The sequence below is a fragment of the Danio aesculapii genome, chromosome 18 (assembly GCF_903798145.1).
Source record: "Danio aesculapii chromosome 18, fDanAes4.1, whole genome shotgun sequence".
Lineage (NCBI taxonomy): Eukaryota > Metazoa > Chordata > Actinopteri > Cypriniformes > Danionidae > Danio > Danio aesculapii.
In genome coordinates this window covers 17,833,870-17,857,459 of record NC_079452.1, presented here as the reverse complement: position 1 = coordinate 17,857,459, position 23,590 = coordinate 17,833,870, and the positions used below count along the sequence as shown (strand labels likewise).

The 23,590-nt window shown below is 34.9% G+C and overlaps 1 protein-coding gene across 5 annotated transcripts in view; it reads left to right on the top strand.

Moving 5' to 3' along the window:
* LOC130245295 (spectrin beta chain, non-erythrocytic 4-like) overlaps positions 1-23,590 on the top strand; it is a 131,916-nt gene that overhangs the window by 61,075 nt on the left and 47,251 nt on the right. For 4 of the 5 annotated variants that reach the window (XM_056477940.1, XM_056477938.1, XM_056477942.1 and 1 more), the window contains exon 19: positions 8,611-8,757. In XM_056477940.1, the coding sequence (XP_056333915.1) occupies positions 8,611-8,757 (147 nt within the window). Of the gene's footprint in view, positions 1-5,588; positions 5,905-8,610; positions 8,758-23,590 lie in introns of those variants that run through there. The other variant, XM_056477941.1, reaches the window with a different exon arrangement.

Here is a 23,590-nt window from a genome sequence, read left to right as displayed (position 1 = left end):
AAATCTTTTATATTTATATTAGCCTATATATCATTTTATATAATTTATCATTTTATATAATATATAATTTTATATTAAATATTTTTTAAACTCTACTTTCTGATAATATTAAATAAATAAAAGGCCACTTACTGTAAGTACATTTAACACTTTTTATTAAAATAAAAATACATTTAATATAAAAATAATAATTGTAACCATCTGTTGTGGTGCTTCAATCAACTACAGTTATTTTAAAGTGTGTCGTATCACATTTACTGTAATTAGTTTTATATGATATGACATTATTAATTGTACTAAATTACATTTTTCATTATACAATAGCGTTATGAAAAAACAAATGTAAATGAATATTACCTCAAAATACATTGTAGTTTGTCACAAAAGCTTGTGAGTACATTAAGCTGAGGTTATGAAATTACATACAATATAAGCATAAATCCTATTTAAATGGGCCTGTACATTATTGGAAACAACTGACCTTGCAATATTCTGTTTTTCTGGAATATATGTACTTTCACCAGATGATTTCAGAGCTCCATTTGTAAAGAATTAAAATTTTATTCTTATTTTACAAAGATTTGGGTGATTTTATATTTATTTCTGGTTGAAATACGCGTAAACAAATACAGTACAACATTAAAATACTGAGGACATACCTGTACCAAGCAATCTTTAATGACATGTAACATTTCACTTAGTCATGCTTCTCTGTATGTGTGGCATCTTCCATGTGACTCGGAATGATTAGCAAAGCATTGTGGGTAAATGCTGTGTGAAATCAGTTCAGTACAGTAGTACGAGGCACCCGCTGTGGCCCAAACCTGCAGGTTTATTTAGCCATTGCTTGTTCTTTCCTTCTCAGATTCAATAATTCAGCAGGACGCCTCATCATTTATTCAGAGAGAGTGAGAGAACTTCAGCAGTGAATGTGTGTGTGTGTGTGTTTATTTACTGGTCTGGATTGGTACTCTGCATTTCACTAAGTATATTTGTAGTGACTAGAAATGGGCGAAATGGACTATATCAGAATATTTTCTGCTATTTATTATGATCGCAATTAGGTCTGCACAATATATCGTTTCAGCATCGATATATCGCAATCTGCACATCTTAGTCGCATGGTAGGATGAGCAATGTTAAGTCGAGATTATAATTAACCAGAAAACACAGTTCAGAACACATGCAAAGTTTAATCACAAAAGAGTGAAAGGTTTTTTTTTTTCAAGGCATGTGACTAATGCCGAGTTCAGACTGCATGATTTTAGCCCCGATTTGGACTCGCAGACAGGTTTTCTTTCTCATTATGTAGTATCTTATGTTAATAACAAAGATCTACTACGTGACCTCGCGTTGTTTCTACGTCACTTCTCACATGTGTTGTGAGATGTAGTTTGGACAAAGTTGTCGGTGATTCTTCCTATTTTAAAGTCATGCAGTTGGCGCCAGTGGTGTAGTGCTTAGTGCGTCGACACATGCACTCCGGTGCTCACGGCGACCTAAGTTCAATTCCCGCCTCGCAGTACTATGCCGATCCTTCCCCTCTCTCTGCTCCCCATTCTTTCCTGTCAATACTCTCTACTGTCCTATACAATAAAGGTGAAAACCCCTAAAAAATCACTTTAAAGTCATGTAATGTGAAACCCCCTGTTGCCGATCCATCTTGCAGTGTAAACACAACACTGATAGAATGCTACTTCAGATAGTCATGCAGTGTGAAAACATCTGTGACGCGACTACTTCGAAAATCATGCAGTCTGAACTCGGCATAAGAGTTCAAGTGAATGTAAAACATTTGGGCACAAGAATGTGGTTCAATAATTCAACTTTGATGAATGGTTTTTGGGTGGCACGGTGGCTCAGTGGTTAGCACTGTCGCCTCACAGCCAGAAAGTTGGCATTTCTGTGTGGAGTTTGCATGTGTTGGCGTGGGTTTCCTCCGGGTGCTCCGGTTTCCCCCACAGTCCAAACACATGCGCTATAGGTGAATTGGGTGAACAAAATTAGCCATAGTGTATGAGATTGTGTGTGAATGTAAGAGTGTATGGGTGTTTCCCAGTACTGGGTTGCGGCTGAAAGGGCATCCACTACGTAAAACATATGCTGGAATAGTTCAAAATTCAAATTCAAAATTGCTTTATTGGCATGACAAATGTTACAAATGTATTGCCAAAGCATTTATAGATTTATATATATAATAAAAAAACAGTACACAATAGATAGTAGTAGTAGTAGTAGTAAAAAAAATACACACACACACACACACACACACACACACACACACACACACACACACACACACACACACACACATATATATATATATTAAAATATGAATATATAATAAAATATAAATAATATATCATATTTATGGTGGCTTAAATCATAACTTTCCGACAGACTATCATAGAGACTTAAGGTTACGCTCATTTAAATTCAGACTACCAATCTGCCAAACACTGATGACCTTTTAACTTACTAGCCACACCCTAGCAACCACTTACGGCACCCTAGCAACAGTCCCATAGACTTCCATTGTAAAAAAAAAAACCTGCCTTTGACTCTAAATTAGACATACTAAGAACATACCAATCTATACTGACAATACACTACTCCAAACTAGAAACATACTAATCATACTAGCAACATGCTAATTCATGCTAACAGTATACTAATCCATACTGGAAACATACTAACAAGCATACTAATAATACTAGCAAACATGCTAATTCATACTAAGTTTATGCTAACGGCATGCTAGTTTATACTAGAAACATGATAGTGACATGCTAATTTATGCTGGAAACATGGTAATTTATGTTGGCAACTGCCTAGCAACCACTCAGAACACCTAAGCAACCGCCTAGCAACACCTTAGTAACCACCTAGAACACCCTAGCAATGGTCTAGCAACGCCTTAGCAATGACTTAAAACACCCTAGCAACCACCTAGCAGCGCCTTAGTAGCCACTCAGAACACACTAGCAACGCCTTAGCAACCGCCTAGCAACCACTCAGAACACCTTAGCAACTGCCTAGCAACACCTTATCAACCACTCAGAAGACCCTAGCCACGGCCTAGCAAACACTCAAAACACCCTAGCAACTACCTAGCAACACCTTAGCAACGACCTAGAACATCTTACCAACTGCCTAGCAACCCCTTGGCTACCATCTAGCAGCCAATCAGAACATCTTAGCAACTGCCTAGCAATGCCTTAGCAACCACTCAGAACACCCTAGCAACCGCCTAGCAACATCTTATTAACCACCTAACACACCCGAGCAACACCTTAACAACCACTCAAAACACCCTAGCAAAAACCTAGCCTTAGGTTTAACCCTAGCAAAAACTAACGCCTTAGCAACTGCCAAGCAACCATTCAGAACACTATAGCAACTGCATTGCAACCACTCAGAACACACTAGCAACCACCTTGTAATTTCTTAGCAACCACCTAGAAATGCTTTTGCAACGACCCAACAACCACTCAGAACACCTTAGCAACCGCCTACCAATGCCTTAGCAACCACTCAGAACACCATAGCAACCGCCTAGCAACACCTTAGCGACCACCTAAAGCACCCTAACAACACCTTAGCAACCACTTTCTCTCTCTCTCTCTCATTCAGTTCAATTTAAATGAGCGTTTGCACAGTATTGCCAAACCATTGTTTATTACATGAAAAATGAAGGAAAAATATATAAAATACAAAAAAGAGAGAAAACATGACTAGATCTACAAAATAATTACGTAAAAAACATAAACATATATACTTTATACAAAAAATAGCTAAATAAAATAAATAGCAATAAAAAGTGGGACACTGTAAAAAGAAACGTGTATTTTTTGTATTTTTCCCAATTTCTGTATTTTTTTCAGCACATTTCCAAACAGAATAGTTTTAATAACTCATTTCTAATAACTGATTTATTTTATTTTTGTCATGATGACCGTAAATAATATTCACCATATAATATAATATTTCAAGACACTAATACTCAGCTTAAAGTGACATTTAAAGGCTTAACTAGGTTAATTAGGCAAGTTAGGGTAATTAGACAAGTTATTGTATTAAAGTGGCTTTATTCTGTTGACAATCGAAAAACAATATTGCTTAAGTGGGCTAATATTTTACCTTAAAATATTTTTTAAAAAAAACTAAAAACTGCTTTTATTCTAGCCAGAATAAAACAAACAAGACTTTCTCCAGAAGAAAAAATATTACAGGAAATACTGTGAACAGTTACTTGCTCTGTTAAACATCGTTTGTGAAATATTACAAATGTAACATCTATTAATTTTAATAATACAGCTAATAAACTACAACATTATTTTAAATATAATAAAATTAATATTTATTATTTCCTGTTTCCCGCCAAATTGTGCGGTTTTGTATTTGGTTGTGTAAAAAAAACGGCATAGGTGGGTTGACAAACTTTGGGCGGTTTTGAAACGTAATTTTTATATGCAACTTATTTAACAAAACATATCTGGGTGCTCCTACTCTGTTCAGTTAGTACACTGTAAAACCCCATAAGTTAAGTTAACTCAAACTGTATATTTTAGTTTGCCTAAAGAGTCCATTAAGCTGACTAAAAAGATAATAGAGGTTATGAAATGACATACTATAAAAGCATAAATCCTATTTAAATAGGCCTGTACATTACTGGAAACAACTGATCTTGCAATATTATTGTGTGTGGGTAAGAGGGGGCAGTGTTGTGGTTGTGTGACTGCTGGTGTTGGTTCCTGTATGGTTAAAAATTATGACATTTAAAGTAACTAGGTTAATTTCAATAAATAGATTATTTCAAATAACATTTAAATAAATTAAACTTAAATAAAATGAAATTGTTGGTGCCAATAGCCTGGTGTTTAGTGTGTGTAGACATAGCACTGAGGTGCTCGCGGTGACCCGAGTTGGATTCCCGGCTCGAGGTCCTTTGCCGATCCTTCCCCTATCTCTGCTCCCCATACTTTCCAGTCTATCTCCACTGTCCTATCAATAAAAAAGTGAAAACCCCTAAAAAATAATTATAAAAAATAAATAAACAAATAAAATGAAATTAATTTAATCTAATATTAAATTAATAATCTAATATTTTGTGCGTTTGGGCGGGTTTTGGGCTGGAAAAAGTCAGCTTTATCTGGCAACACTGCTCTTTTCTCTCAGTATGTCTCTCTTTCTCTTATTCTCTCAAAGTCTCTCGCTCTCTTTCTCTCTCTCTCTCTCTCTCTCTCTCTCAGTTCCCTCTGTATGTTTCTCTCCTCCTCCCTCATGCTCTTCTCCCTCATCATTGATGCTGCAGCGTTAGAAACGTCTCTTTCTGCTCAGCCGTCGCAGTATTGAGTCAAGCGTACAACACAAAACAGGAGGAGGAGAGAAAAGAGGGCGGCACGGGACCCAAACGAGACAATATGGATTTGTTTTGGAGGAAAGCCGCTGCACAAACGGGCTGAAGAGAGTCTGGATCTCCAGGAGGAGGGCAGAGGGGGGGGGGAAAGCAACGCTCCCTCTCCAACGCCCACTCTCTTTCTATCTCTCTCTAAGTCTCTCACCCACTTTCTTTATCTCTCTCTCTCTCTCTCTAGCGTTTGTAGCATCAATAATAATCAGCGCTGCTGGGCTCATTTCTCTTTTCTCTGTCAGTCTGCACGGGCTCAACACTACTCCGCTTTTCTACTGTTTTGTGTTTTGGTCAAGATGCAAGCCACTTCTTGCGCTCGCTGGATTTTTTATACAGTCATTTGAGGATTTAGTTTGGTCCAAAAATAGCGCGCGCTGAGTTCTCTCCGCACATGTCCTGAATCTTTCATCCAGCGGTGTGTGTTTGTGGACTGTACAATGAACAATGTGGATTTTGGAAAAAACTGACTGATTCTTCACTGCTTGATTCAGGTGGTAAATATAATACGAGATCAATAGTTTATAAATAACGTGAAACATTCCTTTATTGTCGTTTATTTTAATGTGGTGTATATTTTTGGTGCTGTTTTAATATTTAATATTTTATATAGTTACCCTAGTGTTACTTTTATATGCTGTAACTACACTGTAAAAATGCTGGGTTTCACACAATCGATTTGTGTTGGGTCAACAAGGAATTAAGTTAACTCATTAGTTTTTACAAATTTAAGTGGATTGAATATAAAACAATTAAGTTGTCCTAACAAAATCTCAAAAATTGTGTTTCAGCTCATTTTAAATAAGTTTTTTGAGCAAATAACAAAACATGTTTTTGCGTCTTTGTTTTAGTTTATATGACTATAATAATAATAATAATTATTATTATTATTATTATTCATTTTTCATTATTCATTATTTATTTTTACTGTTTTTGTGCATATTTATAGTTTGAATCAATTTTTATTTTTATATTTTCAGTTTACTAAATGTTTTAATAATTGCATTTGTATGCATGCATTTGTATCATTTTTATTCATTTTCTGATGTTTGAATAGTTTCACTTTTAGTTATTTTAGCATTTAGTAAAAATGTATTGCACTTAATGGCATTAAAAAAAGTTTGTGTTAACATAATATATATGTGTGTGCACTGTATATAATTAGTATGTGTGTGCATATATATTTTATATCTAAATATAAATATTCTCACATACACATACATATTTATATATACATACACACACACACACACACACACACACACACACACACACACACACACACACATATATATATATATATTTATTTATATGTATATACATATGTATATGTATGTGTATGTATGTATATGTATGTATGTATATGCATGTATATTTATGTGTATATATATGTATATGTATATATACACATATATATACATGCATATACATACATACATATACATACATACACATACATATACATATATATATATATATATACATATATATATGTATGTGAGAATATTTATATTTAGATATAAAATATATATGTATATGATACAAATATATAAATTTAAATCTATGGACTAAATAGCTTTTTTTAAAGTATGCGTGTGAATCACATATACATAATAGATATATATAATACACAGTAAACACATATTTTATGTCAAAGGGGGCAGCACGGTGGCTCAGTGATTAGCACTGTCGCCTTACAGCAAGAAGGTCACTGGTTTGAGTGTATGGGTGTTTCCCAGTTCTGGGTTGCAGCTGGAAGGGCATCCGCTGTGTAAAACATATGCCGGAATAGTTGGCGGTTCATTCCACTGTGGCGACCCCAGATTAATAAAGGGACTAAGCTGAAAAGTTATGTCAAAACAAACTTTTATTTTGTATGCGATTTAATCCCAGCAAGTGAACATGAGAAATATATTTTAACAATTTGCTAAAAAGTTTTTAACATTTTTAATCCTCACTTACAATTTATTTGACATAACAGATTTTAGTTTCATTATTTTAATGAACAAGAATAAAACTAAAAAGTACAAATATCAGACTATTTATTCATCAACTGTTTTTTTAATTGCATGTACAAAAGATTTTGCTTCTTGTTTAAACTTTTTATTTAAAATGAGCTGAATCAACACAATTCTTGAATTTTTGGGGGAACAACCTAATTGTTTTATGTTCAATTCAACTAAATTTGTAGAAACAATTAAGTTCAAAAACAATTTACGGATTTACGATTTGTGTTGGCACAATTGTGTGGAACCCAGCATTTTTTATAGTGTATAAAAAATATAGTGAGAAAATGTGGTTAAAAAAGTAACGTCTGTCTGAATATTGTCTAAATATTGTGTAATTATTTATTGATTTATTTAATTTGATCAACAAACGTCATGCTCTAATCAAGTAAAATAATAATGCAAAGTTTTACTTATTCTTACACAAATATTAGCTACTGAAGAATGATGAATGTAATCTAGAGTTTTTAAATAACATTCCTTACATATATATATATATATATATATATATATATATATATATATATATATATATATATATATATATATATATATATATATATACACACACACAAGTTTGCATGCTGATTACACCACACTTTATACAATGTATAGTATTTAAGTAAGTCTACATAGGCTCAGTGGTTAGCACTGTCTCCTCACAGCAAGAAGGTTGCTAGTTTGAGTCCTGGCTGGGTCAGTTTGCATGTTCTCCCCGTGTTGGCGTGGGTTTTCTCTGGGTGCTCGGGTTTCCCCCACAGTCCAAAGACATGCGGTACAAGTGAATTGAATAAGCTAAATTGGCCGTATTTTATGTGTGTGAATGCAAGAGTGTGTATGGGTGTTTCCCAGTGTTGGGTTGCAGCTGGAAGGGCATACGCAGCATAAAACATATGCTGGATAAGTTGGCGGTTCATTCTGCTGTGGCGACCTTTGATTAAAGCGACCTAAGCCGAAAAGGAAATGAATGAAAGAATGAATGAAATTGGTCATAGTGTATGAGTGTGTATGGATGTTTCCCAGTACTGGGTTGCAGCTGGAAAAGCATCCACTGCGTAAAACATACGCTGGAATAATTGCTGATTCATTCCACTGAGGTGACCCCTGATAAATAAGGGACTAAGCCGAAGGAAAATGAATGAATGAGTTATGAGTGTGATTCCTAACACGTGCTTGTTTATGTGTGTTTCTCAGATTGGTGATTGGGTGGCAGAGAAGATGCTAATGGCTCGCGACACGTCCCGCGACGAGACGCAGAAGCTTCATAAGAAGTGGCAGAAGCACCAGACCTTCATGGCTGAACTGGCTCAGAACAAGGAATGGCTGGACAAGATGGAGAAAGTAAGTTGCGATGTGCTCTTTTATACAGTTTCATACCAAACTGAACTAAAGCTGTTTCAATTGACTAGAAAAGTACAGCAGCATCCTACACCACTCTCCTGTCTGCCTGAATTGCTGGAATGTTCCACAGTTTGAACTATTATGGCTTTTACTCTCTTTTCTTCATTTATGACTACGTTTACATTAGAGATGGTTATTGTTAAGGCTTTAACGGTATTACTACTTTTATCGATGCCACTTATCGGTTCGGTACTTTAACGGTTCTCTTATCGGTACTTTTTGTAGTGTATTTTTAATAAAAAAACGAATTGAACAGAACTAAAAACACTTTATTTTATTATTACTTTTTTAATATAAAATAAAACAAAACCAATGATTGTAAAACAAATAAATTGTTTATTTCCTGTAAAAGAGTGCACAATGGTTTGAAGGAAGAAGACTCTCAGTGTTTAACCATTCTTCTGGAGAAAAATCAACATGTTTGTCTTGTCTGGCAGAAGTTGGTTTCTTGTGCTCCCTGCAGTTGAAAACAACCTCTTTGTGTTACAAAATGCAGTTAAATGAGATAATGTTTGTGATTTTTTTCATTACAGTTTGTCATGATTGCTAACACACTAAAATTAAACTTCTCCCACAGTTAGCAAAACCGTACACTCAAGGAGCAAAACACAAAGCTAGATCTGCACAACTGTCAGCACATTGTCAGCTTCACACTTTTTGCAAAACGTTACACACAGTCATTTGCAAATCGCTAAACACGCTTGGACGCTTTTGACAGAAATTTTTCATGATGGAATTTCCTTGCAATTTCAAAGCAAAGGCCTTCAAATGAACACACACATGAACCATAGGTTAAACATGGCCATCAGGTGTGCACACACACTGCTGCAAAACTGTAGGCACACCAATCAGCTGTAACCACAATAAAAAAAGCAATAGGTGTAAACTATTAATCTTTAATAAACACGATTACAGTAGTAAAGCTATAAATAGTAGTCTTCAATAAACACGTTTACAGTAGTAAAGCTATAAATAGTAGTCTTCAATAAACACGTTTACAGTAGTAAAGCTATAAATAGTAGTCTTCAATAAACACGTTTACAGTAGTAAAGCTATAAATAGTAGTCTTCAATAAACACGTTTACAGTAGTATAGCTATAAATAGTAGTCTTCAATAAACACGTTTACAGTAGTAAAGCTATAAATAGTAGTCTTCAATAAACACGTTTACAGTAGTAAAGCTATAAATAGTAGTCTTCAATAAACACGTTTACAGTAGTAAAGCTATAAATAGTAGTCTTCAATAAACACGTTTACAGTAGTAAAGCTATAAATAGTAGTCTTCAATAAACACGTTTACAGTAGTAAAGCTATAAATAGTAGTCTTCAATAAACACGTTTACAGTAGTAAAGCTATAAATAGTAGTCTTCAATAAACACGTTTACAGTAGTAAAGCTATAAATAGTAGTCTTCAATAAACACGTTTACAGTAGTATAGCTATAAATAGTAGTCTTCAATAAACACGTTACAGTAGTAAAGCTATAAATAGTAGTCTTCAATAAACACGTTTACAGTAGTAAAGCTATAAATAGTAGTCTTCAATAAACACGTTTACAGTAGTAAAGCTATAAATAGTAGTCTTCAATAAACACGTTTACAGTAGTAAAGCTATAAATAGTAGTCTTCAATAAACACGTTTACAGTAGTAAAGCTATAAATAGTAGTCTTCAATAAACACGTTTACAGTAGTAAAGCTATAAATAGTAGTCTTCAATAAACACGTTTACAGTAGTAAAGCTATAAATAGTAGTCTTCAATAAACACGTTTACAGTAGTAAAGCTATAAATAGTAGTCTTCAATAAACACGTTTACAGTAGTAAAGCTATAAATAGTAGTCTTCAATAAACACGTTTACAGTAGTAAAGCTATAAATAGTAGTCTTCAATAAACACGTTTACAGTAGTAAAGCTATAAATAGTAGTCTTCAATAAACACGTTTACAGTAGTAAAGCTATAAATAGTAGTCTTCAATAAACACGTTTACAGTAGTAAAGCTATAAATAGTAGTCTTCAATAAACACGTTTACAGTAGTAAAGCTATAAATAGTAGTCTTCAATAAACACGTTTACAGTAGTAAAGCTATAAATAGTAGTCTTCAATAAACACGTTTACAGTAGTAAAGCTATAAATAGTAGTCTTCAATAAACATGTTTACAGCAGTAAAGCTATAAATAGTAGTCTTCAATAAACACGTTTACAGTAGTAAAGCTATAAATAGTAGTCTTCAATAAACACGTTTACAGTAGTAAAGCTATAAATAGTAGTCTTCAATAAACACGTTTACAGTAGTAAAGCTATAAATAGTAGTCTTCAATAAACACGTTTACAGTAGTAAAGCTATAAATAGTAGTCTTCAATAAACACGTTTACAGTAGTATAGCTATAAATAGTAGTCTTCAATAAACACGTTTACAGTAGTAAAGCTATAAATAGTAGTCTTCAATAAACATGTTTACAGTAGTAAAGCTATAAATAGTAGTCTTCAATAAACATGTTTACAGTAGTAAAGCTATAAATAGTAGTCTTCAATAAACATGTTTACAGTAGTAAAGCTATAAATAGTAGTCTTCAATAAACACGTTTACAGTAGTAAAGCTATAAATAGTAGTCTTCAATAAACACGTTTACAGTAGTAAAGCTATAAATAGTAGTCTTCAATAAACACGTTTACAGTAGTAAAGCTATAAATAGTAGTCTTCAATAAACACGTTTACAGTAGTAAAGCTATAAATAGTAGTCTTCAATAAACATGTTTACAGTAGTAAAGCTATAAATAGTAGTCTTCAATAAACACGTTTACAGTAGTAAAGCTATAAATAGTAGTCTTCAATAAACATGTTTACAGTAGTAAAGCTATAAATAGTAGTCTTCAATAAACACGTTTACAGTAGTAAAGCTATAAATAGTAGTCTTCAATAAACATGTTTACAGCAGTAAAGCTATAAATAGTAGTCTTCAATAAACATGTTTACAGTAGTAAAGCTATAAATAGTAGTCTTCAATAAACACGTTTACAGTAGTAAAGCTATAAATAGTAGTCTTCAATAAACACGTTTACAGTAGTAAAGCTATAAATAGTAGTCTTCAATAAACATGTTTACAGTAGTAAAGCTATAAATAGTAGTCTTCAATAAACACGTTTACAGTAGTAAAGCTATAAATAGTAGTCTTCAATAAACACGTTTACAGTAGTATAGCTATAAATAGTAGTCTTCAATAAACATGTTTACAGTAGTAAAGCTATAAATAGTAGTCTTCAATAAACATGTTTACAGTAGTAAAGCTATAAATAGTAGTCTTCAATAAGCATTTTTTACAGGAGCTATAAATATTAATTTTCAATAAGCATTTTTTACAGGAGCTATAAATATTAATTTTCAATAAGCATTTTTTACAGGAGCTATAAATATTAATTTTCAATAAGCATTTTTTACAGGAGCTATAAATATTAATTTTCAATAAGCATTTTTTACAGGAGCTATAAATATTAATTTTCAATAAGCATTTTTTATAGGAGCTATAAATATTAATTTTCAATAAATATGAAAGACAATGTTGCAGTATGGAAGAGGAAGCACGAAAATGAGGAAGATTGGTAAACAGGAGACAGGGGATGGGATTTTTGTTTTTACATTGAAATGTATAGATCACCAGAAAGCTGAATAAATAGCTTTACGTTGTTGTGTGGTTTGTTAGGATAGGGCAATATTTAGCTATCAGTCTATCACTGCTTGGTGAATACAGGATGTTCATGTACTTTATAGCAATATCTCTCAAACCCAGACTATATGAGTATTAGTCCGTTAAAAATGATACGGGTGTTTAAGATTGACTACAGCAGTGTGTAAATGAAGCAAACAGATTTTTATTGAATGAGGCGTGTGTGTTCTGTACGGTATTAAAAGTGTGTTTTGTTATAGTGTTGTAAAGTTCTGGATGAAGTGTTTCATTTTGCAAAAGTTCTGAAGTGTTCTGCTGTTTGTGTGTGTGGATGTGTAAATTATGTGTAGTGTTTTGACAAAATGAGCCTTAATTTTAAAATTGTGCTTAAGCAATCAGAAAAAACTGTAGTGCATTCACATAAATGAGTTAACAGTGTTTTGGAGGTTTACTGTGTTTTTAATACAGTTTTGGAGCATCTTGCAATGTAAAAATAAGCAGTTTTTATAATTTCTTAATAACCATAGTTTATTATTAGGCAAATGTAAAAGCATTTTAATGTTTAAGATTTATTTAGGCTATTACAGAAAAATACTGTTTTCAATGTAACCAAATGTGTGTGTTTATTAAACTATTAATATTAATTAATACTAATTTAGGTGATTGACTGCTGGCATAACGAAGGATGATGTAACGTTACCGTTAGCAGCTAGTCAGTAAAAACCTTTTCTCTTGTCTTTCTGCAGTTAATGCACTTTAGAAAGATGCTTTCACTTAGCCAGATTGCTTGCGTTTCCGCTTATACAAGAAAACAACTGGTTGTGTTTGTTGCAACGGGCATTGTCGGGAAATACAACCTGTTTGGTTCACTCCGCAAGCTTACGAGCTGTGTGTGCGCATGAGTCTGTGTCGCGAGCTATGTGTATGCGCTTAGCGCGAGCCTCCGCTGAGTGTGCGCGCACAGCTGAGAACTGTGAAGGCTTTTACACTTGATGCGCTCGCCGGAAACACAAGCATTTCCCATGTGAGATTGCCAACTGTGCAGTCGAATATCAAATATCGTAAATTAGAAAAGGTTGGTCAGATAAACTATGCTACTGTAAGTAATGTTTATTCAGCAATTATTCTCCAGTACCGATAGCAGAACCGTTAACGTCAGAGCTTATCGATACTTCGGTCTTTGATAATGTAGCACCGATACCGATAAAGTACCGAGTTTCGGTACCCATCCCTAGTTTACATGTACATCAGTGATCAAACTGTACTGACTTGTTAGGTGCAGAGAGTACAGTGTTAAACATTCATGTGTATGAACTATCCTGTTGCGAAATACGGCCAAAAGTCCTACACACTGTAAACATTTCTTGCTGTCTTTTTTATTTTTGAGTTGAATCAAATTAATTTTTCTAGTTAACTCTACTTCAGTCGAACTGACAAAAAATTTAACTTTTCATAACTTAAAATAATTACTATTTTAATTACTAATTACACTTTTTTTTCAGCAGCGTACACACACGTTTTCAAAACAGCTTCACTGTTTCTCAAAACTGCACACACACAATGCAAAATGCCTCACATCTCCTTCAAATTGTAACACTGCATTCAAAATTCCATAAACACACATCAGAATGAAGCATTTGCATCAAATAGCAAGCACATCAAGCACATCTTTCATAATAGTAAATGTTTGGATATAGCATGTAAACACTGTTGTTCTGAATCTAAAGCTCTTTGCTCTTTCATAGGCTTATATCTACAGTTCAATGCAATGTTTTACAGTGACAGTAAGCTGCTGAGAGGAGTAACAGGTACACTGTACTCTGCTCAGTGTCATTCTCCTGTTGGCATGAATAATGCCATTGGGCACCTTGAAAATGAAAACAGGACTCAGCTGAAAGTGTGGACTCATATTGCATGATAGTCAAGCACTCATGTGAAACGGAGCCAGTAATCAGAGACGGCGCAGCATTTGCAACAAGGGCAAATCTGCTTACAGCATCAATAACGTTTAGTGGTACACGTGCACTTTCTGTGTTGTTTTGCTTGGTAATTATTGTTAGTTGTTTTTATTGGGGTTGTGCTGTATGAAATGTGCAAAAAATGTCCAATGTCTTGTCTCGCACTAGTTTTTGCTACAGCCATGAATTATACATGAATAATACATGTATTATCTAGGCCACACTTTACAATATGGTTTTATTAGATCGTGGTAGCAAGTTGGTATTTCTGTGTGGAGTTTGCATGTTTTCCCCATGTTGGCATGGGTTTCCTCTGGGTCCTCGCTTTCCGCCACAGTCTAAAGACATGCGCTATAGGTGAATTGAATAAACTAAATTGACCGTAGTGCGTACGTGTGTACGTGTTTTTGTGACATATCAGGACACAAATCTGTATTATGACATAGGTATGACACAGGTATTACAAAAAGGAGGTGAAATATGAGGACATTGGTGACGTCCTCATTTCTCAAAAAGCTTATAAATCCCACAGGATGAGTTTAATCAGAGAGTAAAGCTGCACACAGTCTCCTGTGATGGTTGGGTGGGGGGAGGGCATTACTATATACGGTTTGGACAGTATAAAATCAATGGAAACCTATGTAATGTACCCACTTTTCACAAAAACAAACGTGTGTGTGAGAATGAGTGTGTATGGTTGTTTCCCAGTACTGGGTTGCAGCTGGAAGGGCATCCTTTGCGTAAAACATATGTTGGAGTAGTTGGCGGTTTATCCTGCTGTGGACCTCTGAAATAGAGACTAAGCCAAAGGAAAACAAATGAACGACTGAATAGATAGTGGTAGTTCTCAATGGTATGAGTTTTTGAGCTATTCGTTTTTTAATTTTAAACTATTTTAATTTAACATGGTGTGGAAATGTAGAGTTAAAGCATTATTTTTAGGGTGATGTGGTTGTATTGGGAGCTTAAACATGCGGATGGAGTTATTTCTGGGAGATTTTGGATGGATTCAACATTAGACATTTGCTATAGCCAGGAGCAAATCTAAATGTCATCAACTGTACATTATTGATTGTCTGAATATTGTTTTTATACAATGTGAAAAAGTGTTTGTGTGTGTGTGTGTGTGTGTGTGTGTGTGTGTGTGTGTGTGTGTGTGTGTGTGTGTGTGTGAGAGAGGCATCCTGTATTGTCAAATCTGAACTAAACTAAACTCATTGACCTCATTTACAGCTTTTCTTGTTTGCTTTGACCTGGTTAAAGAAAATAGGATCCACTCCATTTTCATCATCACTATCCCAGCAGAGCAGAAGACATGTCTTGGAAATGTGTAAAACCTTTCTCATTGGGTTGACACATTTTCCCCACCATTTTGCAAAACAGTTAACACAGATGTTATTCAACAAGTCCAAGCTTTATTGTTTTAGCTATGGTTACCAAACAGAAACCATCTATTCCTAGCTATTCGATACTATCAAGATTAGTATGAAGTCACTGAAGCACTGGTTGAACACTCCTTCACACAAATCTTCAATTAGCAATCAGTCTGCAAACCTTATATATAAAGGTGGCCAGTCTGTGTTGTTCTTTGCCAGCATGGATGGAGTAGGTCAATAGCAGCTGTCTTCTACTCTGACAGATTTGACTGTATTTTGGTTTGCATGTGTTTTCTCTAATATTTACAGTATTTTATTATTTTTGTCTGTTTTGTTTTTTAACAGTATTTCAGTTTGAAAAAATGTCATGAATTCAATATAAATTAATCAAAGCATTTCTTATTCTGGATCTGATTCTTTGCAAAAAGGCTAATTTGACAGGTCAAATAGAAAGGCAACAATCAGCATGGCTACAATGACAAGCAATGGTGCACGGATTCACACTGAGTTCTGTATTTTGTTGTCAATTGTGTAGTGATTGATTAAAAGAGCTTGTATAATTGTTTGCAAGTGTTGTTTGAAGGTAAAATGAGCTTTTGTTGCATGTTTTCAATGTTTTGACATGAAAACACGAAGCAAAATTTGTGATTTTGACCATGAGTGCCGCTGTTTAGGCCTGTGTGTTGACTGTTTTGAAAATGTGGAATTTCAGCTGACGGCTGCATCAAGGTAATCAAGAAAAACTGTATTATTATTCAAGATTTACTAATGCGTTATTAAAATCAAAAATCAAGCTTGTTAAGTTAGGGATAAAGTACATGCGGGAGGTTGTTATCACAGAATAAATCCTGACAGGCTTATTGCCAGCCAATGTAAAGTGGAGCACTGTTTATAAGACTGAAGGGCTTTATTGGATGTATTTTTATCTTGCTTTTACATGGCTACTTGGAACAAAACAAAAACATCAGACACAAAACATTGTTCTTAGATGTCATAGTTAATTAAATCTTTAATTAAACACAAAGCAGGCAGAAACCATCTGGAATGGAGCATACACTAACCTGCGCATTATTCAGTCACAAGAGGGCGCAAATAAGATCAAAACCTTGACATAACAAGCATATATATATATATATATATATATATATATATATATATATATATATATATATATATATATATATATATATATATATATATATATATATATATATATATATAAATGTGGATGTAAGTATATGGATATGAACATATTCTGATGTTCAAGGTGATTTAGAGTACCATACCTTCAATAATATACCTGACTTATGACAAACCTGTTCAATAACATAATGTCGCGACTGACCAATCAGAATTGAGTATTCCAGACAGCCGTGTAATAGCATTAGTTAGATCGCAGATTATGTAGCCAGAACTACGTATGGCTGCATTTCGTCTATAAAACGAACGATATGGGGCGGTATGATGCCATTCCTTTTCAGGCTTACCAGCTGACCACTTACCTCCGGATGGCTTTTAGCCATTTAGCTGTTACCAGTTTGGCTCGCCATGTATGTCTCTGGTTTTAAGATGCAGAGAGGAGTTGACCGTGATGGCGTTGTTCATGTCTGGTGAAAAATGGTTCCAGAAAGAAAAAATGAACAAGGAAATAACAGGGTGAGAATGTGGCAAAATCTGAAAACATGGTAAAATTTGTGCAAGGGTTTTTCTTTTTCTGGATTGCTTTTCAAAACACTGTCGGTTGGTGTAGGGAAAGAGGTGGGTGGGTCAGTGGATCAGTCAGTCAGTCATTCAGTCAGTCAGTCGACAGCGGCCTCTAGTGGATTTAACTGCAAAAGAAATGTACCTCCTGAGACATATTTGGCGCTCTCCAGAAATGTATATAATGGTACGTTTTCAGAATGAGCCTGGGTTGAATGATAAACAACTTTATTTTCAATAACTAATGTTAACAAAGATGAATAAATACTGTAATAAATGTTCTTTTTACATTGTTTATGTTAGGAAATACGTTAACTAATACATCCTTATGGTAGCGTTACCATTATTATAAAAATTATATTAATTATATAGTAAATTATTTATATATGCCTGTGTGTGCGCCAACCTGATTTCACCAGGTAGGACATGTTCCTGGATTAACATCTATGTTGATCCTGGAACAACATTCCAATCAGCCAATATGAATTAAGGGATACGATTAGAGTTTATATTAAGTTTAGGCTTATGGTTAGGTTTATGCACTTCTACATGATTGTTTTCCAACTATTATTCCCCTCTGATTTTGGGAGTAATTTACAGTTATGGTTGGGTTTAGGGGTAGGGAATAGGTATGGATTACCATTTCGGCCCCACTTTATATTAAGAGGCCTGAACTAATATGTACTTACACAGAAATTAATCATGTTACAATGTACTTATTGTGTATTTACTATGTATAAGATGTATTTACTGTGTACTTATGCTTAATTAAATACCTGTATGTAATTACATCTGTAATTATATTTGTACATTATAATTATACATTTGTAAATACACTGTTGACCATCCCTTACACCACCCTTAAACCTGCCCATACCACCAAACCTGTCCATACCCCTACCCCTATCCCAACTCACAGCCCTGTTCCAGGATCAACATGGATGTTAATCCAGGATCGCATCGTACTTGGCAAAATCATGACTTGTGTGTTTGCGTGCGTGTATGCACTCGTGTGTATGTTTGTACATGTGTAAATAAAGATTTCTCACTGCTCCTTCTTGACCTAGTATTTGCTGTAGACGGCTGAACGCTGGGGCTCCTTTCTCTGTCATATAACCTTAAACTAGTTACCAAGAATAGAAATATGCTGAACTGTGCTGGCTACATATTTATAAGAACGCCACGTCCTGGATTCATGTACCACGCTCTTATTTTCTGCTGAATTTGTCCGGTTTGTACACATTTACCTTGCTGTACCTGCTGCACAAGGTGTTCACAGGTGCATTAATAAGAGACAGTTTTTTCCTTTATTAATAATTTGTATATTTCTCCTACTGTTTTCGGATACTTTGACAGGGTTTCAGAAAAAAGATCACTAAGACTGTGTGTGTAACAGTGGCACAGGGAAGCAGTGTGTTTGCTCATGCTCATATGTGAGATATTGTGTTGATTAGAGTGTATTTTGTGTATAACACACATGTTATAATGACAGCATGTTTGGACTGGTTTTCTGTCAATCCACAGCTGTCAGATAAAGGGGGGGTGTCTGTTGCTAGGTTACAGCCTCCTCATCCTCCCCAACGAACCCCAGAGCTGCCATGTGTGAAGGTCATTTCTCCTTCACACACATACATGCATGTGCGAAGTGCACAGGAAGTGATGGGATGCACTTCCAGGTCACTATGAATTAGGGTCATTTATTTATTTGGTTTAGTTCATTTATTTTTTAATTACATTTTTTTATTTTGTTTATATAAATGCGAGAAAATTAAATGAACTCATGTCAATACTAATTTACAACAAGATGCTGTTAGTTTACATAAATCATTGCATTAAGTGAACATTAAATACTGTACATTACAGTATGTATTGTTTTTATTATATTCAGCTGTTGAATGCTTGATTCTGATTGGCTGGTGAACATAATGTGTGCAGTTACAGTATGTAGACAGCTAAAGTAGTTCCAGGCAGTTCCATATCTCTACGCTGAATGATTTGAGTTATTTTACTGATACAACAGTGGAAAATGTGTGTATGCATGTTTCCCAGTACTGGGTTGCAGCTGGAAGGGCATCCGCTGTGTTAAACAAATGGTGGATAAGTTGGCGGTTCATTACGCTGTGGCGACCCCTGATGAATAAAGGGACTAAGCCGAAGTAAAATGAATGAATGATTAGTATAAAATGAAATCAAAACAGAACTTAAGACTGTGGAGGAGAAGTGTATGAATCTAGTCTTACCCACAGGAGCAGTTTGAGAACGAAAACCTGAAACCCTTGAAATACAACAGTGTCCTCAATTCTGGTCCTCGTGTCCCACTGATCTGCATGTTTTGCTTGTCTCTCTCATTTAACATTGATAACACTTGATTTAGGAGCTGTTTACACCTGGTCGTGCATTTTGTTCTGATTAGATAGCTATCCAATCATCAAAAGAACAGGTGTAAACGCCTTCCGAATGCATTCTTGAGAGATATCAATCAGATCTCTGAAACCACGTCAGGAGGTGGTCTGGGACACATTCCAGATGAAACTGAACAAGTCTAAATGCATTTGGTTTTTTGAAAACCACATACAGTATGTACATTTTACTCCTCCCTAAATGTAAAACAATAAACTTTTGATAATGTGTTTATTGGCTATGATACAGATATGATAGCTCCAGTGCAACACTAACCACTGACTGTTTGTTTTGAATGTTTCTTTTGATGATTATATATATATTATATATTCATATATATATATATATATATATATATGATTATATACTCATATATAATTGAGTACACCCCATCTTGAAAATGACTATTTTTTTCCATTTCTCTGTGAATATAGGCAATGTATTTTGGTGCATTTAAACAAGATTTATTAAACAGATATTTTTATTAAAATAATATTTTAGTCAACAAACATATTTAGAAATTGAAATATAATACAATCAAATTCAAGCAAAATATTACAAGAAAAAATTATGAGCTACAAAATTTCAATTTTTTCAATTTTTTTTTTTTGCTTCTCTTGATTTTTTTTCCTCTTTTTTATATTTGTATTTAATATTTTTCTATAACATAAATTTGGGTGTACTAGTTTTTGGACCGATATCATAAGTTATTTTGTTAGATTAGCTCCAGATTTGGCTTCAGTACTGACTAATCTAATGTATATGCACAAATGTATTGTATAGCTTCCTATTAAAAATCTGAATTTAAAAGATAGATTTGTGAGGAGTTTACTTATATATGCTGAGCACTATATATATATGTATATGTATATATGTATATATATAATATTTATTTATTTATTTTATTTATTTATTTTTGACCAGTCATTAATCATTAAGTGATGAATTAGGATGTTAAATTAATAAATTCATACAAAATGAGAGCATTAACAACCGAGACCCATCGCTAAACACAAGCTATTTGTGAATACATACCCCTGTGTACATTTCTGGAGATCGCGAATTATGTAGTCAAAGCTACAGTTGAAATCAGTTGAACTTATCTCCGTATGGATGGCTTTTCTGCTGTTACCAGTTTGCCCAGTAGCTCGCCATGTACGTTGGTGGACTTAAGACACAGAGAGAAATTGACTACGTCAATGGGGTTTGAGTCCAACTAAGAACGGTGACAGAAAGCGGGTAAGACAAAAACAGAAGGCAAAGAATAAAATAAACAAGTAAAAAACAGGTTGAGAATGGGGTAAGATCTGAAAACGTGATAAAAATCAGGCGAGGGCTTTTGCTTTTGAAAACACTGTCAGGTGGGTTTAGCGAAGTGGATGGGCAGGTCAATCAGTGTTTTTGAAAACACTATCGGTTGAGTTTAGGTGAGTCAGTAGGTCAGTCAGTCGACAGCGGCCTCTGGTGGATTAACATGAGAACAACAGATGCAAGTGACACTCGCCGGAGAAATTTGAGATCTGAAAAAGAGTACACATCGGCCTCTGGTGGATTAGCAAAAACTAAAACTGCAAAAAAAAACGTACCTCCTGGGACGTATTTCGTGCTCTCCAGAAATGTATACAGGGGTACGTATCAATAATGAGGCTGGGTTGTCCATTGCACACCTGTACACTATCTCTGTGAATGGAGACAGGGGAAAAAGTCACATATATAAAGTTGCATTCATTCGTTTACCGTTTTGTTTCTGGGAAAGTATCATAAGTGTCGTCTTTTTAAAAAAATGATATCAAAAGTATTAATTCTGAAACTTTTTAGTGAACTATTGTTTTTCTGTCGTTCAGTCTGAATTGATGATTTGTTACTTGAATTACTTCATATATCAATAAATATATTTTAGCACAAATCTGTAATAATAACATGTATAAATCCAGCCTGAAATAGTCCATTAAAAATTGGTAGCAAATTAAAAGCATTGTTCAAATCTAAATCTAAATACTCCTCTTTCAAGTCTTTAATCCATCTTCAATTAGCCCTACTTCATTTCTTAAAATTGCCTGTAATGACTGTTTACATCCTTGAAGGACTTTTTGATATTAGCATAATATCTCCCGTCTTCTGCCAAACCAATGTTTCCTGGAGGGTGTTTATTATGGTCTGCGCCTCTGGGAATGGTCTTAACAGCTGGGCCTGGGGAAACTAATTCCCACAGCAATATGGCACCTCACTAGTTCACAATTGTGTGTCATTGCTTTTCTTGTGCATGTGAATTGCGGGTATTCTGCATATTATTTACCAGCACATTAATACTTTGAAAGGACATACAGAATCACAGTGACAGTATGGCTTTGAAGAGTCTTTCATTGTGACACATTACACACTCAGACACAGCTTATCTGTCGTCTTCCTCTCCCACACACACTCTTCTCAAGTGTGCACTCTGTAGTGTTTCAGCACGGCGACATGAAAGTGCGTTTGTGTGCTCGCAATGCATGCTGGGAGAGTTCATGCCAGACTATGTAATGTAGTCTATGTAGACTGTGTTATGTAAAACTGTGCGCAGCTCCATGTTTAACCCAGATCTGCTGCAGACCAAAATCACCACACACTCACACACACTTAAAAATAAATGTATGAGGTTATAGGAACTCAGTTATAGGAACTTTCCACCAGGGGTGCATTTCTCAAACAATAACGTAACTTGTGGATAAACTACCAATCTATGACGCTTGGTTAATATCAACCCAGGCTCATTCTGAAAATGTACCCCTATATACATTTCTTGAGAGCGGCAAATGTCACAGGAGGTACCTTTTCTTGTCATTTTTGTTTTTGCTTATCCACCAGAGGCCGCTGTGTACGCTTTTTGAGATCTCAAATTTCACTCGCGAGTGCCATTTGTGCCTGCTTTTCTCGCATAAATCCGAGGCCGCTGTCACTGACTGACTGACTGACTGATGGACCGATCGACTGACCCACCCTCCTCCTTCCCTAAACCCAACCAACAGTGTTTTCAAAAGCAGTCCAGAAAAAGAAAAGCCCTTGCGGGAGGCTGATTTTACCACATTCTCACCCTGTTATTTACTTGTTTATTTTATTTTTTGGCTTTTGTTTTTCTCTTACCTACTTTCTGGAACCGTTCTTCCACGGACTCGCACCCTATCGTCGCAGACAACTCTGCTCTACGTCACAAGTCCGCCAATGTATCGACAAACTGGTAACAGCAGAAGCGGTCAGCTGGTAAGCAGAAAAAGGAAAGGTGTCATACCACACCCTAGCGTTCATTTTGAAGCCATACGCTTATACCTCTGGCTACATAATTCGCGATCTCCAGAAATGTATACAGGGCTACATTTTCAGAATGAGCCCGTGTTGGTTAATAAACCATATCAAACCAGGGAACCTAACCACAGTAAATGGCACCATGAAAAAGGAGCAATACGTCAAAATTTTCAACAATAACATCAGGCAGTATGCAGAGAAGCTTGGCCTTGGGCACCAGTAGACATTTCAGCCTGACGGCGACTCAAAAAACACAGCAAAAGTGGTGAAGTAATCATTAGCAAACAAAAACATTAATGTTTTGCAGTGGCCAAGCCAGAGTCCAGACCTAAATCCAATTGAGAATCTGTGGAGGAAACTTAAGAGCATGGTGATGGCAAGGAAACCCTCCA